General features: G+C 41.2%; 1 protein-coding gene across 1 annotated transcript in view; it reads left to right on the top strand.

Annotated features, from left to right (window-relative positions):
- TGFBRAP1 (transforming growth factor beta receptor associated protein 1) overlaps nucleotides 1–23,467 on the top strand; it is a 61,402-nt gene that overhangs the window by 12,700 nt on the left and 25,235 nt on the right. The window contains exons 2-4 of the mRNA XM_017541093.2: nucleotides 7,271–7,972; nucleotides 16,598–16,792; nucleotides 18,745–18,899. Of these exons, the coding sequence (XP_017396582.1) occupies nucleotides 7,285–7,972; nucleotides 16,598–16,792; nucleotides 18,745–18,899 (1,038 nt within the window). The 5' untranslated portion in view covers nucleotides 7,271–7,284. The remainder of the gene's footprint in view (nucleotides 1–7,270; nucleotides 7,973–16,597; nucleotides 16,793–18,744; nucleotides 18,900–23,467) is intronic.

Genomic DNA, 23,467 nt, shown 5'->3' with positions numbered 1-23,467 from the left:
GAACGTAAATGCACAAATCAATGAATTTTGATAAATCCATACACTTGCATAGCTAATACCTTAAGTAAGATATAGACTATGTCTTTACTCAGAAATTTCCCTGTGTCCCTTTCCTCTTAGTCATCCCGTTCCTTCCAAAGTAAACACTGTTCTGATTTCTGTCACTATAGATTGGCATTGCCTACTTTTGAAGTTCAGATCATTGGAAGTACACAATCTAGGAATGATTTCTTCCTCTCAGTGTTTTTGAGGGTCATTTATTTGTTGCCTTTGTCAGTAGTTTATTTCTTTTTATTTCTAAGTATATTCCACTGTATAAATATGTCACAATTAAATGGGGGTAAGTGGGTAAAACTGAGCTGTTCCCCCTTTTTTTTCCCCACTAATATGAATAAGATTGCTGTGCATATCTTATGTCTTATGCTGGTCTTTTTGTGGATATAGATATATATCCAAGAGAAATGGAAATATCAAATGTGCTATAACTGGACAAATGCATGTTTAAGTTTCAAAAGACTGCTGAACAGATCTCCAAAGCTGACCATTTTAAACTCCTTCCAGCAATGTATGAGATTGCCAGTTGTTCTATATCCTCAATAACATTTGATTGTTGTCGGTCTTTTTAATGGTAGTTGTTTTGGTAGATGTGAAGTAATCGCTCATTGTGGCTTAAAATAAATGTCTTGGTTAATGATGGTGAGTATCTTTTCATGTTCTTACTGATCATCCATATACCTTTTGTGAAGTGTTTTAGTCATTTGCCCATTTAAGAAATGTTTGTCTTCTTGTTATTGGTTTGTAGGAGTTTTTCTATGTTCTGGATATAAATCATTTGCCAGATACATGCATTACAAACTTTTCTCCCACTTTGGGGCTTGACCTGTTTGTCTGTCCTTATGTCTTAATTATTGTAGTGTTACAGCAATTTCTGAAATCAGTTAGTGTAGGTCCTTCAGTGTTGTTCTTCACTTTCAAGATTGTTTTGACTATGCTATGTTCTGTGATTTCCATTTAAAATTTAAAACCACCTTGTCAATTTCTGCAGAAAAGCCTTCCAAGATGATAATTTAGGTCTTCCTTAATGTCTAAAAATAAGATTTTATGATTTTATCCATAAAGATCTTAAATATCTTGTTAGATAATTCTTTCCTACCTTATATTTTCTACTACTGTAAGTTTTTTTTAAGTTTCTAATTTTGGGGCTAGAAATATAAATTACTTTAGTTTTTTAAAAAAATTAAACTATAAAGTCATTAATTCTAATAGATTTTTTGTGAGTTTCTATGTAAACAGTAATGTCATTTGTTAATAATTATAATTTTAATAATTTTATGTTTTTCTTTTTCTTTTTTTTTGAGACAGAGTCTTGCTCTATCACCCAGGCTGAAGTGCAGTGGTGCGATCTTGGCTCACTGCAACCTCTGCCTCCTATGTCCAAGCAATTCTCATGCCTCAGCCTGCCAAGTAGCTGGGATTACAGGCACCATGCCCAGCTAATTTTTATATTTTTAGTAGAGATGGGATTTCATCATGTTGACCAGACTGGTCTCGAACTCCTGACCTCAGGTGATCTGCCTGCCTCACCCTTGCCTGGGATTACAGGCTTGAGCCACCAAGCCCGGCCTGTTTTCAATTCTTTATAACTATTCTTGTTTTATCATACTGGCAAAGACTCTAATACAGTGTTGAACTGAGATTGTGTATTAGTTTCTAGGGCTGCTGTAAGAAAGTACTACAGGCTGGATGCCTTAAACAACAGAAACTTATTACTTCATAGTTCTGGAGGGTAGAAATCTGAGAGGAAGGTCTAGTAACTTCAGACATTCCTTAGCTTATAGATCCCCTTCCTCTTCCTGTGTCTTCACTTGTCTTTTCTCTGTGTACAAATTTCATATTGGATTAGAGCCCTCCCTAAATGACTCTGATCATCTTATTTCCATATAAGGTTCATTCACAGGTACTCGGGGTTAGGACTTCAGCATGATTGGGGGAGAGTCATTTCAACCCATAACAGGTGGCAATAGTAGACATTCTTGTCTTGTTCCTTGTTTCAAAAGGAATGATTTTTAAATTTTGCTCTTAGGGGTTTTGTTTGCTTTAGATATCAGGATAATAAGCTACAAGTTTTTGTTGCAAATGGATGTTAAATCTTATTTAACGCTTTTTCTGCAACTATTGAAATAATTCGGTTTTTTCTTTTAATTTATAAATGTGGTGAGCTAAACGAAAGATGTTATTACCTTAAACCAATATTGCATCCCAACTTAGCCATAATGTATTTTTAATATATATTTGTTGATTTTGTGTGCTAATATTTTTGCAGGTTTGTGAGTCAGAATGATCTGTGATTTTCCTTTTTCTTATATCCTTATCTGGTTTGAATATAAAGTTATACTTTCAACTACTTTAATAAAATAAAGTAAGGATATGTTCCCTCTTTTATTTAGAATTCTTTTTATTCTTAGAAAATTCTTTACTCTTTATTCTTTTTATTTAGAATTTTCTTTTTATTCTTAGAAACACTTATTATGTGAAATTGGAATTAGGTGGTTCCTAAGTGTTTAGTGGAACTCGCTAGGAGATCCATCTGGACACAGTGCTTGCTTTGTAGCACAGACAGTGTCCATGAAATCGGACGTAGCCAGTGCTCTGTGCGGCCCATAGACTCATCCCCGTCATCTCTCCTCGCCTTGGCCTGCGCTATGAAAAGAAGTGGGGCCTCTAGAAGCCTACATAGCTTTTGTGACAGGTCTCTAAGTAAAGAACGCAGAAACTTTCTTTGAAACTAATGGGTAATATAAAATCTGTGGCACCCAGCCCCATGTGTAGCCAGAAAGATGCCAAAAGACTGGAGTGCAGTGGCATGATCTCTGCTCACCGCAACCTCCCTTTCCCAGGTTCAAGTGATTCTCCTGCCTCAGCTTCCCAAGTAGCTGGAATTACAGGCATGTGCCACCATGCCCAGCTAATTTTTGTATTTTTAGTAGAGATGGCGTTTCACCGTGTTGGCCAGGCTGATCTCAAACTCCTGACCTCAGGTGATCCATCCGCCTTGGCCTCCCAAAGTGCTGGGATTACAGGCATGAGCCACTGTGCCCAGCCAAAGGTCATCAATTCTTTTAAATTGATAGCAGATACTGACTAAAAGGTAATGTTTCTGTGTACATTTGTAGAAAAAGATTAGTATTTTTACATTAGCATTTTTAAAGATGCTGACTAAGATTCTGATTATCACCAGTGGCAGAATCTTGAAAATGCTGATGTGCATATTCTTAACCTAGTAGGAAATAATTACTAATATTTTTTTGACCCTTAGCACATATTGCCTTATACCATTACTGATTTATTTTTCTAGTCCTATTTCCTTAATAGGATGAGGAGACTCTTAGGAAGTGGGATTGTGTCTTGTAACTGTTTATTTTGGTTTTTTGCATACTTAGAGGTGCTTGCTGCATATGCAATATTAGCTTTAATTAAATTACGGTCCTTGAGCATACTAGCATTTTCCAATCTCTTCCCTACCTAGGTATGTATCTTATTATAATCATACTTTTAAAGGAAAGTTATATTTTATTTAATATTCTTACTTTAAAAATATTATAATCATACTTTTAAAGTGAAGTCATTTTTTATTTAATATTCTTATTTAAAAAGAAATAGAAATCGAGTCTCAATATGTTGCCCAGGCTGGTCTTGAACTCTTGGGCGCAAGTGATCTTCCTGCCTGGGCCTCCCAAAGTATTAGGATTATAGGTGTGAGCCACTGTGCCCAGCCTTAAAGTAAAGTTCTAACAAAAAGTTTAAATTTTAGATCATTTTGAGATCACACAGTAAGGTATGAATTGTACACCTTAGAGAAATGTTTCCTTTTATTACCATGTGGAAACTTCTCTGATTCAGAACCTCAGCAAGTTATATTTCATGAAAATACAGGTGTGGCCTAAAGTTTATCTTTTTAGGATTCATATTTTATCTAAGTAAATGTATCATGTTCGTTACATCATGGAGAGAATTTTCCCACTGCTTAAAAAAGATCGTTTTTTAAATTAATTTTGTTGTTGTTGTTATTGCTGTGAAAGCATCTCACAATTTTTCCCAGGCTGGAGTGCAGTGGTGCAATCACGGCTCACTGAAGCTGAAAACCACTGGGCTCACACGACCCTCCTGCCTCAGCCTCCTGAGTAGGAGGGAATACAGGTAGTGCCTCATCATGCGTGGCTAAATTTTTTATATATTTTTTTGTAGAGACAGGTAAGAATAAATCATTTTTAAGTGCTAGCACATTGCTTCTTCAGCTTTCATTTACCTCCATGTAATTCTGCATCATTACATTTTTTTTCACATTTAATTACCAAAGTAAGTCCTTAATTTAAAGGCCTCTAATAGGAAGCTTATCTTTAGCAAGGCATGAGTAACTAGTTTACTAGATAATGAAACAATATTCCATTTCTTTTTAAATATTATAGAGTTATGACTTTTTAGTAAACCATGTTTTTCCTATAGCTCTCTCTCCCTCTCCCCTTCTCTGTCCACCCCAGGATTTAGACTAAATATGAGGATATTATTTACTGCAAATGTGTTTTGTTTATCCCTTATGCTAACCTAAGACAGGTGCTGGAATTATGGATAATATGCTTTTAAGGAGCTAAATAAAAGGAGTTTCATTGTAGGTGCCCAGAGTTTCTCTATTTCTTCCACAAAGGGAGGCACAATTTATATTTTAAATGGCAGAATTGCTTAATCCTGCCATTTTAAAAAGACAACCCTGATGCATTGATCAATAAGGAAGAAGTATTTTATATTACTTCACTTTCACTGACTTAGATGTCTGGAAGCCTGCATTTCAATATCTGGGTTTTACTCATTAGCATTTAGATGGAGAAAAAAATATGGTCTAGGTGGGTTTTGGTGGTTATGTTTGGTTGAGACAATACATGATGCTGTTTAAGAACTGTTTGTGCCAGAGACTATTTGTAGAAATTTGCTGGAGTTCTTCACCCAGCCATACCTGGGATTCTAGGGATGTTCCCAGAGCCTCCAGGTAGATGGACATGATTCTTTCTCTGCGGTGCCTTTTGAGCCTCCCTCTGCACTTCCCCCAGCTCTGTTCCATAGTTTTGTGAAGATGAGCGCCCATAAATGAGTCTGAAGATGTTTTAGGGGTGGGGCAGATGTGTGTGTGTTCTAGCTTACATTGCAGTCTGTCTTTTGGCAGAGGTGAACAGGTTACCCATATCTGAGGACAGAAGACAGCATTGTTTAATCTCTTGGTGCCCAGCTTGGGAAATAAACACCTGAAGCAGGCAGGTAGTTTGAGAGAGGAATGGTAGCTGATCCACACTGGGAGGGAATCAGTGTGTGTATGATGAGATCCAAAAGTTTAAGTGTTGGGTGCCAGCTGTGAGCATTTTATATGAACTGATTTACTTAATTCTGCAACAGTCCTGTGAAGTAGGTACCGTTATTATGCTCGTTTCACAGATGAGGCAATTGAGACTGGAATAACCAAGTGTCCCTTCAGGCTGCTGTAACAAACTCCTATACGTTAGGTAATTAATAGGCAACAGAAATGTATTGCCCGCCGTTCTGGAAGCTGGAAAGTCCAAGATTGAAGCATGGCAGGCTCAGTGTTTGGAGAGGGCCCATCCCTCAGGGGTGGTGCCTTCTAGCTGCCTCCTCACACAGTGGAAGGGACAAATAAGGTCTCTGCGGCCTCTTTGATAAGGGCACTGATGCCATTCTTAAGGGCTCCACCCTCATGACCTAATCGCCTCCCAGATGCCTCACTCCCCAGCACCTCTGGGGATTAAGTTTCAACGTATGAATTTTAGAGGGAGAACAAACTTCCTGACCATAACATCAAGTAATTTGCTCAAGTGATGGGAAAAAAAACAGGAAGGACTGATGTGTCCACAGACAAGCCTCCTCCTCAGTCCTGGGGTGCCCTTCCTCCTAGGGAGGGGGCCTAGGGAAGGGGCTGCCATCTCACTTGTGTGTAGCTGTCATTGCCCCCATGGATGGGGGCAGACAAGAAATTGTAGAGTTCCAAAATTTTCAAGTTGAAAGGCACCAAAGAAGTGGTCTGATTCCTTCCCTTCCCTGAACCTTTCTTGAATATTTCTGAGAGGTCTCCCCCCTTTGCTGGAATGCCCCCAAGTATTAGGAGCTTAAGCTCTCATGAAGCAGCACTGTTCCATGTTCAGAGGGCTTGAAGTGAGGAAGTGATAGTAGTAGGGGACCTTTCACTTCAAGCTCTCTGAACATGGAGCAGTGCTGACGCAAGCCCAGCCAGCTGCCCTGCAGTGCCCGTCATTCTCTGCAGTCCTCTTTCCAGGTCTCTCATCCCCTGCCCTGCTCCCGATCACAGAGATGGTGCCTTTGAGTTTGCTTCTGGTCGCCTGAGAAGTCAGGAAAGGCCACCTTGCCTGGTCTTCTCCCTCTGACTTTGCGGAGTGTGAAACCACCGTTCTCGCAGGGGATGAAGTAGGAGGCCACAGGCTAGTGTGTGGGAAAGTCTTGCTTCCAGTGGGAACCAGGGACCAGTCCACACATCCAGCAAATAGATCCACTCACCACCTGAAAGCCTTTCGAGATCTGAGGTACACCTTTACTCTCCACATGAATGTTTACTCTGGAGTGGGGGCTGATGTGTCTGCCTTTTTGGGAAGAACGCAAAGGTATCCAAAGCCTGGCTCCTGCCTTGGTGTCCCCGGCAGGATCCTGTGACTGTGGTTGTGTTCATTGACTAAAGCGCATATTCAAGCAGCTGTAGAAACTCAGGGAAGATCAGTGAGGATCATTTCTGCCTTTTTCAGAAATCCCTTTTTTTTTTTAAATGGGGTCTTATTATATTGCCCAGGCTGGCCTGCAGCCCCTGGGGTCAAGCCATCCTCTTGCCGCACAGAAATCCTTTTGTTACGTTGTCTGTGGGTGAATGCAGGCATTTGTCTCCTGCCTGCAAGTGTGTCTCTCAGGAGCAATGTGAGGAGGCTCCAGGTGACTCTGTGTGGGGACTGAGCAGGATGGCACGTGATCACAAGCACATGCATGTGTGTGTATGGGTGTGTGTGTCTATGCTTTTCTGCGGGGTCTCTTGCTGTCTGATGGGGGAGATCAGTGGGGAAAAGGTTTCTTTCTATTTTTTGACAGTGTGGAATGATTTTATTTAATGAAAATTATAACTGGGGAATCCGTATATCATTATTGCAACCTCTGTTTCTGCTTTTTCCTTGTTCCTCTAAAAGTAGCTTTTCTCTTTCTCTTCCGGCAGATCAGCCAGTAGACATGATGAATATCAAAGCCTTTACGCTTGTCTCTGCCGTGGAGTGGGAGCTGCTGATGGGCGACAAGGAGCGTGTCAACATTGAGTGTGTGGAGTGCTGTGGCAGGGACCTCTACGTGGGCACCAACGACTGCTTCGTCTACCACTTCCTGTTGGAGGAGAGGCCAGTGCCTGCCGGGCCGGCCACGTTCACTGCCACGAAACAGCTGCACAGGCACCTGGGCTTCAAGAAGCCTGTGAGCGAGCTGCGCGCGGCCTCAGCACTCAACAGGCTGCTGGTGCTGTGTGACAACTCCATCAGCCTGGTCCACATGCTGAACCTCGAGCCAGTGCCCTCAGGAGCCCGCATCAAGGGGGCGGTCACGTTTGCACTGAATGAGAACCCTGTGACTGGGGACCCATTCTGTGTGGAAGTTTGCATTATCTCTGTCAAACGCAGAACCATCCAGATGTTTCTGGTGTACGAGGACCGGGTGCAGATCGTCAAGGAAGTGTCAACCTCTGAGCAGCCCCTCGCTGTAGCTGTGGATGGCCACTTCCTGTGTCTGGCTCTGACCACTCAGTACATCATCCACAACTACAGCACAGGTGTCTCCCAGGACCTGTTTCCCTACTGCAGCGAGGAGAGGCCGCCAATTGTCAAGAGGATAGGGAGACAGGAGTTCCTGCTGGCGGGCCCTGGAGGGCTGGGTGAGGAAGATGTGTTTGTGCTCCTGGTCTTTTTGGGTGGCCTCTGTGATTGCATGTTGAAACCAGAGAGTGAGATTGGCGCTGTGCAGAATAAATCCTCAGCAACATTGGGCGTGTGTGGCAAGACAGAGGCAGGAGTGCCTGCCCAGTGCTTGATGAAATCCAGTTCGATCGTTTTGTGGACATGGGGTTAGAATCATCAAACCAGTTTCTTCTACAGTGAAGTGGAGCTTGAAAACAGCTCTGGTGGTGGTACGGGGAACGGGACATTCTCTGCTCTTTGTCATCTTGGAAGAAAGATTTTGGCCAAGAGGCAACTCAGGGATAGCAGAGAGCTTTACTGAAGGGAAATAGAGAGCAGAGAGTTTATGTGGAAAGAGACAGTACATTCTGAAAGATGAGGCAGTGTAGGATGCTGAGAGAGGGAGCCAGCAGCCCTGAGAGTTCTGTATCAGGTTTTTATGATGCTGGATATCTTCTTGAAGTTCCCACCTGTCTTAAGTTTCTGCCTTTTTTTCTTTGGTTTTCCTGCTTCTGCCTTAAGTCCCTGCCTTTTCCTCCTACCTAGTTTCTACCCTAAGCTTGTGGGACCGTCTCCTACGATGAATTGGTGTGCATGTGTGGCTGGTGGTGGATGTGAATCCTACCTAATGGCTGCATTGCTCTTACCTCCACCCCAGGAAGGTTGTACAGTGGTCAGCCCCACACTTACTGCACCTGCATGTCACTTTGGAATTTCTCCTTTACCCCCTTCCTACCTCTCTGCTCATATCTAGCATGCATTTATTTTTTTTTTTTTGAGATGGAATCTCTGTTGCCCAGGCTGGAGTGGAATGGCACGATCTCAGCTCACTGCAACCTCCACCTCCCAGGTTCAAGCAATTCTCCCTGCCTCAGCCTGCCAAGTAGCTGGGATTATAGGCACCCACCACCACACCCGGCTAATATTTGTATTTTTAGTAGAGATGGGGTTTCATCATGTTGGCCAGGTTGGTCTTGAACTCCTGACGTCAGGTGATCCTCCAGCCTCAGCCTCCCAAAGTGCTGCAATTACAGGCATGAGCCACCACACCTAGCCAGCATGCATGTTTTTGATAGTCTCTGGGATGTGAGATCTTCCAGACCTCCTTTTTCTCAGGGGCTCTTCCCTCCTGCTCATGTTTAGCTATATGTCTACTCTAACAGTGAGAAAACTATTTTAAGTAAATAACTACAAAAATAACTCCATAAGGCTTCCTAGTAAAATTTTCCCATAAGGGTGGGTTGTCATTTAATAATTTTTCCTCCTCATTCTAAAAAGAGTTGAGGCTGGGCAAGGTGGCTCACGCCCATAATCCCAGTGCTTTGGAAGGCGGAGGCAGGTGGATCACCTGAGGTCAGGAGTTCGAGACCAGCCTGATCAACATAGTGAAACCCCATCTCTACTAAAAATACAAAAATTAGCTGGGTGTGGTGGCAACCACTTGTAATCCTAGCCACTCAGGAGGCTGAGGCAGAAGAATTGCTTGAACCGAGGGGGAGAGAGGTTGCAGTGAGCTGAGATTGTGCCACTGTACTCCAGTCTGGATGACAGAGCAAGACTCTATCTAAAAAAAATAAATAAAATAAATTTTAAAAAATGAAAATTAGTTGAGGTAGCTCACTAAGTGTTTTTAATGTCATGTCTATAACATTTTCTCTTTTATGTCCTGCCATTTCATCCCACCAAAACATTTTTCGTAGCTAGCTCCTCAAAAAGGGCTTTAGCAGTTCTCGTGTGGCCTTAACTAATTCTCTGGACAGCCTGATCAAAATTAAGAATTAGTGCTTTAACCTTAGTGATGTCTCCTGGTATTTTCTTCCAGCCAGGGGCATCTCATATTAGAATTAGTTTATATGTTTGTGGTACAGGGATGCTGGCGAGAGAGAGTTCCTCTTAACACAGGTATTTTTTATCCTTGGAGTTTTCGTATAGACACCTCATTTCAAAGTGCTGAGCGCAAACCCATTTTCTTGTAATAACAAGAATTCCTGTCATGAAATATTTTATGTACATATCTTGATTTTCACTTTTTTAAAAAATAGACTTTATTTTTTAGAGCAGTTTTAGGTTCACGGCAAAACTGAGAGGAAACTACAGAGAGCTCCCAAAGACCTCCTGCTCTCCTGTTATCCACAGGACAGTGGTACAAGGCTCACATCGTTAGTACCTGAAGCATAGTTTATATTAGGTTGACAAATGTGTACTGACATGAATCCGCCGTTATAATGTCATTCACAATCATTTCACCACCCTGAAAGTCCTCTTTGCTCCACCTGTTCATCCCTCCCTTCCCCTAAGCCCTAGCAACTGCTTGTCTTTTTGTTGTTTCCTTGGGTTTTTTCTCTTCCAGAGTGTCACCTAGTTCGAACCATACAGTACGTAGCCTTTTCAGATTGGCTTCTTTTGCTTAGTCATAGGCTTTTTGTTTTTGTTTTTTTTACTCCCCCACCCCCCAACCGAGAGGGAGTCTTGTTTTGTCACCCAGGCTGGAGTGTAGTGGTGTGATCTCGGCTCACTGCAACCTCCACTTCCCAGGTTCAAGCGATTCTCCTGCCTTAGCCTCCTGAGTAGCTGGGACTACAGGTGCACACCATCATGTCCAGCTAATTTTTGTATTTTTAGTAGAGATGGGGTTTCACCATGTTGGCCAGGATGGTCTTAAACTCCTGACCTTAAGGGATCCACCCACCTCAGCCTCCCAAGTGCTAGGATCACAGGTGTGAGTCACCACACCCAGCGAGTAATATGCATTTAAGTTTCCTCCACATCTTTTCATAGCTTGGCAGCACAGATTCTGACTTTTTGAAGGAAGAATTCTTTGGCCCAGCCACATTTTTTTTTAATTGAGGAATTCTGTATTGTGAAATTTTTTATTGTAGAAAGCATATATAAGCTTGTATAATAAAGAGAATAGCATAATGAACCTGGTAGAGACATCACCCAGCATCAGGAATTCTCAGTTTATACACATTATGCCCTTTGCTTATTTTGAGGCAAATCCCAGACATCATAGCATTTCATCTGTAAACGTTTTAATATGTATTTCTAAGTTACAGATACCTAAGAAAACCACAATAGAATTACATTCCTAAAAAACCTGACAGTAATTCCTTAATATCAAATGTATCTAGATGTGTCCTATTTCTCCTGTTACCTACATCATGATAGACATAAGTAGGCATATACACTTATGTTTAAGTATTCCTATGTTTATTTTTCAGCTTGTTTGAATCAGTTTCACACAAGGCCCATACATTACAATTGATTGATCTGTTACTGTTTTTTAATCTTCAGTTTTCTGCTTCAACCCCTTTGTTTTTCTTTAATTTTTTTGTTGAAGAAATTGGGTGGTTTCATCTATAGTGTCCCACAATGTGAATTTTAATGATTTCATTTCCATAGTATTGTTTGACGTGCCTCTCTGACCTCTGTTTTATCTTCAAATAGTAGTTAGGAGATTCAGGGTTTTTAAAAATGTGCTTGTTTTGCAGGAGGCAAGACTACTCCGTAGAGGTGGAGTACTTCTGTCAGGGTTACCTAATGCCTTCATCACTTTGTAATGTTAACAGCTGTTGACAGTTACTGTCCAGAACAGTTCGGTTATTCAGAGCTGCTAAATGGCGACATACTGTTTGTCTCCATTCTTCCCTCCCATGGTGGTGGCGGGGGGAATGCACCTGTGAAGCTAAACTTCTCCATAACTGTTTGGTTATCCCCAAATACTTTATAGAGAAGGGCAAGATGAGGCAATTTTCAATATGGGGGTCTCTTTCCTACAAAAATGGCTTTCTAAAAAGTATCATAATAAACTCATGAATTTAACTGTATGTGATGTGCTTGGTTTTATCCATGCCTAGTGGGAGTTTATTCTGGAGCACTCACCAGTCCTTTTTCATGCCCCTAGAAATTTGATTCCTTCCTTGACTTTCAGTGTGTTCCTGGCTCACCTGGGTCTGGTTTCAGCCATGTCTCCAAAGAGCCTTGATGTTTACAGACCACAGTCTGGGAGCTAGAGGTGATTGCTGCTCATTGTTTCTAGGTCCTCCTTTCAGTAGGCAGTGCTGGGAAGTAAGTCTTTTTTATTTAATTTTACTCTTCTAGAAACGAGGTCTTGCTGTGTTGCCCAGGCTTGCCTTGAACTCCTGGGCTCAAGCAAGCCTCCTGCCTCAGCTTCCCAGGTAGCTGGGACTGTAGGCATGCACCCCTGCACCTGGATAAGGATATGCTTTTTAACGATAATTTCATCGTGAAATCATGTTGATAGAACCAATCCATCGTTGTACCTGTATCTCCTTTCAGCCACACCAAAAAATCTTACTTCTCTACTCTTTCCACATAATTACTCCTTTGATTCATCCCACAGTGCATACAACAGAGTAACTGGTCCGACACTACCGCTCCCACAATATAATTATTGGAAACTTTGGTGGTTTGCGGCCCTTTCTGTCCTTTGGGTATTAGGCATATAGTCAAATTACTGTGTTTTAAAGTCACTTGGAATAGTTTTCCATGTGGTTATGCCATCAACTAGATTTATAGTTAGATTCGTTTGTTTCATTTTACTTTTGATTTTTAGAAATTGCTTTGGTTTATTTTTTATTATATAAATGTTTACAAAGCTCCAAGACAGATGGATACAGCAAGATATCATCAAAGAGGTCTAAGCTCACAGCCAGTTTTTTTTTTTTTACCAAGTTTCCCTCTGCCATAGGTAACCTTTATTTTTAGGGTTTATTCTTTCATTTTACAGTAAAACATAAATATGTAAATATTTGCATCTCCTCCTTCTTGGCTAAGTGGTGGCATACTTGCTTTTTTTACTTAATATATTGGTAATCACTTCAGAGCATAATATACTGTAGAGGTATTCCTCCTTCATTTTTATAGTTGTGCACTATTCTGCTATGTGGAGGTACCATAATGCGTTCCATCTATTGAGGAGCATTTGGGGTCTTTTTTAGTCTTTAGCTATTCCTAGGGACTTATATTTGTGTGTATGTGTGTGTTTGTTTTCAATGTATCTATTAGAAAGCTTTCTAGAGAGATAGCAGAGTCAAAGTGTAAATGTGAGGTATTACTGTAGCCTCCCTTGATAAAAGTTACACCATTTTATTTCTCCCTAGCAACCTATAAAAGTGCCTGTTTCCCTCCAGCTTTGCCAACAGAGGATGTTATCCAAACTTACGTGTTTTTCCCAGTCTAGTATATTAGAAATGGTTTCTCAGTATAGTTTTAATTTCCCTTTCCCTTGTTTATGTGCATAGTTGAACATTTTTCACGTTTAAAAGCCATTTACGTTTCTTCTGACGGGAATTATCTCTTCTTATCTCTAGCCCTTTTTTTAAGTATTTTTAAAAAGATATTTGAGATACCAACTTCTCTGTTACCAAGTTTCAAGTATTTGTTTCCATTTTTTACTGTGCAAATGCTTTTTAAAAATTTTTGATATAATCTTGCCAGGTGTGGTGGCATGTGCCTGTGATCTCAGCTATAGGAAGCGGAGGCAGGAGGACTGCTTGAGCCCAGGAGTTTGAAACTGTGGTGCTCTGTAATTATGCCTGTGACTAGGCATTGCACTATAGCCTGTGGAACACAGCAAGACCCTATCTCAAAAAGAAAAATTCTATATAATCAAATGTATCAGTATTTTCACATATTGCTTCTTGAGTTTGAGTCATAATTAGGAAGATTTCTCTGTCTTCCAGATTAAAGACAAATTCACCTGTGTTTTCTTCTAGTACTTGTGTGGTTTCATTTCTTTTTTTTTGTGGCAGAGTCTAGCTCTGTCACCCAAGCTAGAGTGCAGTGGCACGATCTCAGCTCACTGCAACCTCCACCTTCTGGGTTCAAATGATTCTGCTGCCTTAGCCTCCCTAGTAGCTGGGATTATAGGTGCGCAGCACCACGCCTGGCTAATTTTTTGTATTTTTAGTAGAGACAGGATTTCAGCATGTTGGCCAGGCTGCTCTTGAACTCCTGACCTCAAATGATCCACCTGCTTTGGCCCCCAAAGTGCTGGGCTTACAGGCCTGAGCTACCACACCTGGCCAGTTTCATTTCTTATAGTGAAGAGTATAAAGAATACATTCAATTTTATCTTTTTTTAAAGATTGATAGGCTGGGTGCAGTGGCTGACACCTGGAATCCCAGCATTTTGGGAGGCTGAGGCAGGCAGATCACCTGAGGTCAGGAGTTCTAGACCAGCCTGGCCAACATAGTGAAACCCCATCTCTGTTAAAAATACAAAAATTAGCCAGGCGTGGTAGTGCATGCGTGTAATCCCAGCTACTCAGGAGGCTGAGGCAGGAGAATTGCATAAACCCGTGAGGCAGAAGTTGCAGTGAGCCTAGATGGTGCCACTGTACTCCCGCCTGGGCAGGAGAACGAGACTTCATCTCCAAAAAAAAGGAAAAAGATTTGATAGTGAAAATATTTTACTTCATTATCATCCCTTGTTGGTTGTAGTGTTAAGATTGGTGGGAAATAATAGTCAATAATCTTTATGATGCACTCTGTCTCAGCTACATGGGCATTGGGCTAAATGAACCAACCTTCTTAACTTTTGTTCTGCTTGTAACTGGCACAATTACAAGCAAATTGAAAGATCGCTTGTAATGCCTCTCACACAGTACTTATATACAGATTCTGTCCACAGCACAGTAACCACCACTGTCCTTATATGGCTTCAGAAATTAATAGTTTGAACAAATTACTATAATGACTGTAAATGCACTTTTAAACATAAAAGCTACACACTTTTTAAAATTATACTTTAAGTCCTGGGGTACATGTGCAAAATGTGCAGGTTTGTTACATAGGTATACATGTGCCGTGGTGGTTTGCTGCACCCATCAACCCGTCATCTACATTAGGTATTTCTCCTAATGCTATCCCTCCCCTAGGCCCCTACTCCCTGGCAGGCCCCGGTGTGTGATGCTTCCCTCCTGTGTCCCACTTATGAGTGAGAACATGAGGTGTTTGGTTTTCTGTTCCTGAAAGCTACATATTTTTATTTTGTTTCTTGCTATTCTCCTTGAATATAATTTGTGACCATTTCCATGTCATCACAAATTGTTCTGAACCTTCTGAAAAGCCATACTTTGTTGAAATCTTCATAATACAATTGATAATTGTGACTTTATACCCTGTCCTATGACAGTGCTTCTTGAAGAAGGTAAATAATTCAGCTACTCTTTACCAGTTCCCTCTCCTTCTCCCAGCTTAGATAAGGGGGTGGATGAAACTTAGAGATTACACAATTGAAAATAATGCTTTTAAAAGGTGTGCCATTTACACAATTGTGACATTTGCATGTTGACAGCAATCACACTCTTGCAGCAGTACCGAAACAATAGACTTTATCACCTGTTTGGAGAGAATAGAATTGGTTTGTGGGTGTTGATCACAGTCCCCTCTGTTCCTAAGTGGGGCTGCGAGGCTTCTCCTACTGTTCCTCCTGGACTCCTCTGCCAATTACTGCTCGCTCTTTTATTCTAGTGAAAGCTTTGCTTTGCATTTTGCATCGATGCCTTTGTTCTTGATTCTTCATCCTTTTCCTTTGCCCCCGCCACCACCTTTTTTTTTGAGAAAGGGTCTCACTATGTTCCCCAGGCTGGTTTTGAACTTCTGAACTCAAGCAATCTTCCTGTATCAGCCTCCCAAGTAGCTGGGATTATAGACATGCACCACTGCCCCAGGCCCTTGCCCTTTTTATTTTAAAAACATTCATCAGGGCCTCTGTGCTGCATAGTTCTCTGGTTGGGCGATGTCCAGCTGTAAGCAGGTAAATGCAGTGACCCTGTTTGAACTCCAGGGTGAGGCTGGGTAATGTTGCTGGTGTTCATGTGACCATGAGAGCTGTGCTGTCTAGAGCATGTTATTTGAGCTGAAATTCAGCAGAATCCTCAGGATTATGCCCTATTTGAAAGTCACTTTGTCGTCACATGAAGACACATGCTTTATAAATCTTCATGTGGCTTATATGGAAATGTATTTTTAACCTCATTTTTATTTTATTTTTAAAATTTATTTTCAGACAGCTTGTTGCTCTGTCACCCAGGCTGGAGTGCAGTGGCATATCACGCTCACTGCAGCCTTGACCTTCAGGGCTTAAGTGATCTTCCCACCTTAGCCTCCCAAGTAGCTGGAACTACAGGCGTGCACCACCATGCCTGGCAAATTTTTGTGTTTTCTGTAGGGGCGGGGTTTCACCATGTTGCCCAGGCTGGTCTCAAACTCCTGAGCTCCAGCACTATCTGCCTGCCTCGGTCTCCCAAAGTGCTGGAATTACAGGTGTGAGCTACCATGCCCGGCCTATTTTATTTTTTATTTTGCTAAGTTTGTGGTAATATTATTACAACCTCGTTTTTAATCAGAAGTAAATATCAGATCTACATTCTAGGTAAGGTAGTTCTCTTCGCAAAAATAAAGTCCTGTGGGGCTCTTCACACATACAGCGTATTATATCATTTTTCTTTCTTGAAATTTAAGACTATATAGGAAAATTGCTGGTGGGTGGGGGCGTTCTGCATTTCGACATAGCTACAGGAAAGTGATACCATGCTCATTTGGAAGCCCACCTAACTCTTTCTTCTTGCTTCTAGGCATGTTTGCCACAGTCGCAGGGATATCCCAGCGGGCTCCCGTGCACTGGTCAGAGAACGTGATTGGGGCAGCCGTGTCCTTTCCATACGTCATAGCACTGGATAATGAATTCATCACAGTCCACAGCATGTTGGATCAGCAGCAGAAGCAGACCCTGCCCTTTAAGGAGGGCCACATCCTACAGGACTTTGAAGGTACTCATTCACTTAGAAGTTTTAATGAAATTTACTTAACTCTTTTATGATATTTCTTCAGTAAATATCATTTAGGAACTGGGCCTTGCGCTAAGCATAAAAGACACACAGATGACTCCAATACGGTTTCTGTGCTTCAGGGGCTGCACAGTTAGTGGGGAGGCAGACATTTAAATAAATAGCTATGGCAGTATAAGAGGTTGATCACGATCAAATAAGGTCCATCGTGAGAGCAGAGGAGAAAGTATTTCCTAGAGATATCAGGGAGGGCTTCCTGAAGGAGGTGCTGTTTTAGTCATTCTTTAAGGATGTATAGGAATCAGTCAAGCAGATGTTGTGTGAAAGAACCTTCTGGCAGAGAGAAAGGTATTTGCGAATCTGTTCAAGAGGCCACTGTGGGCTTCAGGCCACACAAGCAGTTTGTTTTGACTGTAGTGCATGGTGTGGGTGAAGGGGCAGTGTGAGCTGAGGCTGCCTCAGACCAGGGTAGTCGGGAAGGCAGAGCAGGGAAGGACTTCATCTCATATGTATGGTAAGCCATTTGAAGGATTTATTCTACTTTTCCTCAATTTTATTTTGAACACTTTCAATACAGAAAAGTTGTAAGAGAGACAAAGTAAGCTACCTGAAACTTTTCACCTAGATTCAACATTTTACTGAGCCATTTGAAAGTAAGTGGAAGATATGATATTTAGTCCCAAAATTCTTCCACACACATCTAAGAATAAGGGCTTTTTCCTACAAAGCCACAATGCCATTTTCACACCTAAGAAAATTCACATTAATTGTTAATACCATCTCGTGTCCTGCCAGTATTCAGATTTCCCCAATTGACTTAAGAATGGCTTTTATCGTATTTTCTTCCAACCAGGAACAAATCTAGATTTATGTGCTGCATTTGCCATTTAAGGATTTTAATCCACCATACATTACCCTTGCTGTGTTAAGTGCCATTTTGTAGATGCTGAGGAGATAAGAAGACTCAAAGTTCCCGTCATTAAGTGGGTTAATTCCAGCGGGGCTCTGGCGCATGCGCTGGGGTCTCACACAGAGCGGTATTGTGGTGTCGTGCCTGTTGAGTGGTAGAGGCGGGCTCAGGATGTGGTGGACACACAGAGGAAGATGATGTAACCTACCCAGGTTGGGAACACAGGGAGGCTTCCTAGGAAAAGTGACACTAGGCAGAGGAGGGACAGAATGTCATTTGAAAATGAGAAAAACTGCCTTAGTTCTGATACAGAAGACAGAAAGAAGTAGTTCCCTATGAACAGGTGGTGCTTAGCTGAAAGTTTCTGCAGAAGGGAGCCAAATTTAATTGGGAAGCTTAGTAGTAGGAGCTAGTCTTGGACTGCAGTTCTGACTCCTCCACAGACTACCTGTGGAGAAGCTCACAGATCAAATGAGGATAGCGGTGTTGGCCGTGGGCCAGGTTAACTTGCAAGATTGCAGGGAGAGGAATACATTAATGGCAAGACTTTGGAGGTATTTTTGGTTGGCAGGTGAGTATGAAATATTATCTCATGCTTCAGAATGTTGCATTAAAATTTTAATTTTATGTGAACTAACTTGGAGGGGAAAGAATGTTTTAAAAATGTTGTGTATTCTTATTGATAATGTTCCCTATTTGAACTCTGCATCTTTATTGAACTGTGTGTTATGTGTTTACCGCACGGATCTTACCTTTACCAGCATTTCTCAATTTTAAAAAAGGTATTAAAAAACAAGATTGTATTCTTTGGAAATGTCATAGTAAGAGTTTGCCATTTTCTGACAGTTGACAGTGTGGGAAAAAGAAAAGCCTTATAATTTATAATTTTTGTAGGAATTCCATTCAGAAAACTATGGTAAAATTGTTCAACAAATCAGGTAATGATCCAGTATGGGGAAAGCAGTGTGCTTTCTTGCAGGCAATATGTTTTTCCTCTTTCCAACAATGCTGAATTTTTTCCCAGGAAGAGTGATCGTTGCCACAAGTAAAGGAGTTTACATCTTGGTTCCATTACCTTTGGAAAAACAAATACAGGATCTTCTAGCAAGCCGCAGAGTAGAAGAGGCTTTGGTTTTAGCAAAAGGAGCCCGGAGGAACATTCCAAAGGAAAAATTTCAGGTTTGTAATGAACTGGTCATAGAAATATGCCTCTAAGTCACCAGTTAGGGGACATTCAGATTTAACTAACATGCATCGGCCCTTCCTGTGTACCAGGCTGTACACACTGCTCTTACGTCTGTTGTTTAATTTTTCTCAACAAATCCACATTGTAGAGATAAGGAATCAGGCTTTAGGGCAGTTGAACAGCTTGTGACTGAGAAGGCACTGCTAACAGTGGATAAGTTGGGTCCAACTGACTTAATTCTAACTTAATTCTGCTACTTTAGATATGGACTTGTATTTCTAATCAACTTTCCTCTTCCGTGGACCTTCAGAGAAGGATCAAGAACATAGTTCTTAGAAAGCAAAAGAGTGAGGTCAGATTAATTTGTCTCCGAATTTAGAATTTGTGTTTGTCAGGAAGGGGTTGAATTAAAGTTTAGAATTCTATCATCTATAGGAAAAGCTTTACTACCCATATTGCTAACCATTTTACTAACTAAATTGATATTGTAGGAACTCCATCTAATTGATTTCCTAAGGAGAACATTTTTAATGCATTTGAGAGACATTCATTTTAAATATAATTGGTATAATAAATACAATGGATATAAATCGAGTCTCCTAAAAACTATTACTTGATCAGTTGTTAGGTTCAGGTTACTCTATATCTGAGGGGAACAAAACATAATATTGATACGTATGTGTGCTTTATATGAATATCTAAATTAATGAAAAGTTCTTAGTAATGTCGGTCAGATTTTAGAGATGACCGTGTGATTGTTGTGGAATGAAATGCTCTTTGGCCTCAGGCACTTTATGCAGCAAAGGGTAGATTCTGAAAGTGAAAGAAGACAGAATGTGTGATTTATGGTTGTGGGCTGTGAAGGCGGGCAGGACCTCTTTTCTACATGTAAACACTGATAAACTTTTCATCTTTGTTCCTAACTTTTGAGTAAGATGGATTTACTAGAATTCAGCAGGGGGCAGCAAAGGCAAAAAGAAGAAAGCTGCTGAGCTTCGGGTGCCCTGGAGGGGAAGGTGCAGACCAGAGGCAGATCTCCCGTCCCAGGCCTGCTGCTGCTGCGCACGCTCTCAGCCCCTTCTCTCCTGCAAGCTTCCCCCTGTGGAAGTCCAGGGGCCACATTTCAAGGTTTTCACAGCTGCCACTGTGGAGTATCCCCTCCTTGCACACATACCATGTGGACACTTTAAGTGTGTAACATTTTCTTCCAGAAGCTTTCAATGCTCTTTATCTGATTTTTACTTTTTTTCTCTATGCTTTTTGCCAGAGTAGAGCTATACAGTCAATATTAGATAGTATTAGTCATCTTGTTCTCCAACTGATATCTCAGAGGTTTTTTGTTTTCCTTGCTAACGTGCTCGCCACTTCTCCCTGTATTGCAGCAAGCTTCTATGTCCAGCCCTGGAAATACACCCTCAGAATTATCTCGAGTTCACCCATTATTTTCTTTTCCCGTTGTTACTGCTGGCGTTCAGACCATGCTCATTTTTGCCTGCATTTTTAACAGCCTCCGTGTGTGATTGCAGTCCATCTTCCGTGCAACTATATGGAAATGATCTTTCTCAAATACAGACCAAGTCTTTTGCTTAAAATAGTGGGCATCTCATTGCCCAGGTAAAGTCCACAGTCTAGAAGTGTGCCTGGTCCCACCCTCTACTGTGGCCTCCTTGTCTTTTACACACACACACACACACACACACACACACACACCTCTTATGAAGCACATGCCTGCATCCTACATTTCTGCCTCAAAGGGTAGAGGACAAAGAGAATAAACAACCAGTAAGCCCTATATGTCAGGAACATTGCAAGGCATTTGAAAACATTTGTTATTTTAACCCTCAAAAGAATTCGGTAATGACTGGTACCACTGTCCTCATTTCATAGACAAGACACAGCAGCGCAGATCAGCCATGCCTCTGGACATCAGGCTGGCTAAGTCAGGCTGGTGCCCCCCGTGGGGCACTTTACCCTGCAATTACTGGAGTGTACTTCTCTACTCAATAAAATAGTTTTGATACCTTGCTTAAATATCTTCTCTTCACTAAGCCTTCCCTTTCCTCTGGGCAGAACTAAGCACTTCTTCCCCCATGCACAGGTGTGTTGAGCATGGCACATACCATTTATTAGTTCACCCCTCAGCACCATGCTTCTCCCTCCCTTAGGTCCTAGGAAGGTCCTTCTCTCTTAATACCAAGGAAAGAATGAATGAGTAATTCAGAGCTTCCAGCAGACCTGTGATATAAAGATTGGCAGCACGGAGTTTTTGTTTGAAATAGAAACCTTAAACAATAAGACAATATTGATGCAAAAAAAAAGTTTAGAAATGACCTTTCCTAAATGTGTATGTTTTAAAGGATTAGATTCCGCTCATATGGTTAAGTAGATTGCTTCTTTTAGTTTTAGAGTGCTTGTGACCACATGCTAGACCCCACACTAAGAGAAACCAGGAAGGGAGAAGATGAAAAGCTTGCGTTCAGTAAACTTCTTCGCCGCTGCACTCCTGTCCCTTCATGTAAAGCAAGGGCTGCTTTCGCTTCTCTGAGTTCTGAATTAGCAAGGCGTTTGTCAAGAAGTTTGACTGTGGGGCTGGAATTAAGGATCGTTTCTTTAGGAGTTCCAAAAGGGTTGCTCAGAACTTTAGAAAGCAGGCCTTAAATTATATTACGGTTTAGAATGCTGTATTTAAAACAAGAGACAGTAAAGGGACATCTTGCTTTATAGACAAAGGTTTGTGTCAGACACAAAAAATTACTTGATTTCTATCACATAATATGGATAGTGTTTACATTTAAGCTTGAGCTCCGATAGATTTTTTTTCCATTTCATCGAAAAACATTTCAGTACATGTCTCTAAAACACGATGCCCCCTTTGAAATGTAACCACAGTACCATTGTCATCACTCCCCCACGTCAGCACCGATTCCTTCGTGTGCTGAGTGTCTGGTCAGTGCTCATATCTCTATACTCATCCAATGAATGTTTTTGCTTTGCTTTTTTGTTTTGTTTTAATATTTAGGGAAAATCTCGCTAGGCTGTACACTCAAATTACTGTTTTAATGTCATGTGGGATAGTTCTCTGTGTGGTTCTGCTACCAACTTTATATATGTAGTTAGGTTCATTTGTTTCATTTGACTTTTCGTTTTTTAGGGATTGCTTTTTAAAATTTAATTTGCTTTATAATTATGTAAAATACTTACATAGCTCAAAAGTAAAATAGTAAATCAATATTGATGCAAAAAAAATCTTTCACTCTATTCACTATAGAGTGAAACTGAGAAGAGAAAAACTGAGTTTAGACTTCTTTGACTATACCTCCCCCCTTTTACTGTGTAGTCTGTTTTATTTGCATATTCTCTCTCTCTCTCTTTCTATCCCTCTCTCTCCCCCCGCCTTCCACCCCCTCCTCATACTTTCTTTCCCTTCCTTCTTCCCACTGTCACTGTCTCTCTCCTTCTTCCTCCCTTCTTATCTGTCTTTTGGTGTGAGTGTTTGTGTTGTATTTTTTGTTCTAATGATTACCTTAATATTATTCACCTTCTAAATTCCTTTATGTTCTCCTTTGCTGGGAGGGCTTCTGTTGTCTGTTGCTTTCCCACTTGTAGCTGTGTTTGAAATTAGCCAGTAACGTCTTCATCACTCTTCCTCTGTGTTCCTCAGCATCTACTTTGGAGAAACAGCCCTTGACTCCCAGCTGATACCCAGAAGGCAGTCAGTAAGCATCTCGTCTTTTTTATGGAATCTCCCATTCTCCCCTATTTTTTTATGGTTACATTTTCTGTACTTTGTCAGAGCAACCAGCCTGTCACATGCTATTTGGTCTCTTAGTTCTGTGGACAAATATGTGTTGAATGCCCACCATCAAATATTCTGTTGATGTCTTTCCAGTCATTTGGTTTTCTAAAGCAGTCCTCTGGTAGATATTTCACGATAGAAATATGGGAACACTGTCTCTGAGCTTGTTGATGACAATGACAGTTCATTGAGGGCCAGTTTGGCTGGATATAAAATCTTCCACTCATCTTACCTTTCAGTGAGGAACTTAAATATGTTCTACTGTGATAGAGTTGCAGTGAAAAATCTGATGGCAATCTGGATTTCTTTCCCTTGGAGTGAGTTGATCTTTTTGCTTAGAGGCCCAAACAAAGCATACAGATTTCTTTTATGTCAAATTTCTCCATGTTGGCACACATGGCAAATTGGAGCCTGCAAAGTCACCTCCCACTTCCCACTGTATGCCCACCCATTCCCTCTGCACCTGGCCCTGGCAACCCCCACTTCTACTTGCTGTTTCTATGAATTTGACTACTCTAGCAACCTCACGGAAGTGAAGTCATACAATATTTGTTTTTCTGTGACTGGCTTATTTCTCTTACATAATGTCCTCAAGGTTCATCCATGTTGCAGCATGGATGAATCTTCTTTCTTTTTAAGGCTGTATAATATTCCATTGTATATACTTACCACATTTTGTTTACTTATTCATCTGTTGATGAGTAAGTTGCTACCACCTTAGGCTGTGGTGAATAGTGCTGTTATGAACCAATCATTCTCTCTCTT

The sequence above is a fragment of the Cebus imitator genome, unplaced genomic scaffold (assembly GCF_001604975.1).
Source record: "Cebus imitator isolate Cc_AM_T3 unplaced genomic scaffold, Cebus_imitator-1.0 Scaffold131, whole genome shotgun sequence".
NCBI lineage: Eukaryota > Metazoa > Chordata > Mammalia > Primates > Cebidae > Cebus > Cebus imitator.
The sequence above is the reverse complement of the archived record's forward strand: the minus strand, read 5'-3'. Positions and strand labels throughout refer to the sequence as shown.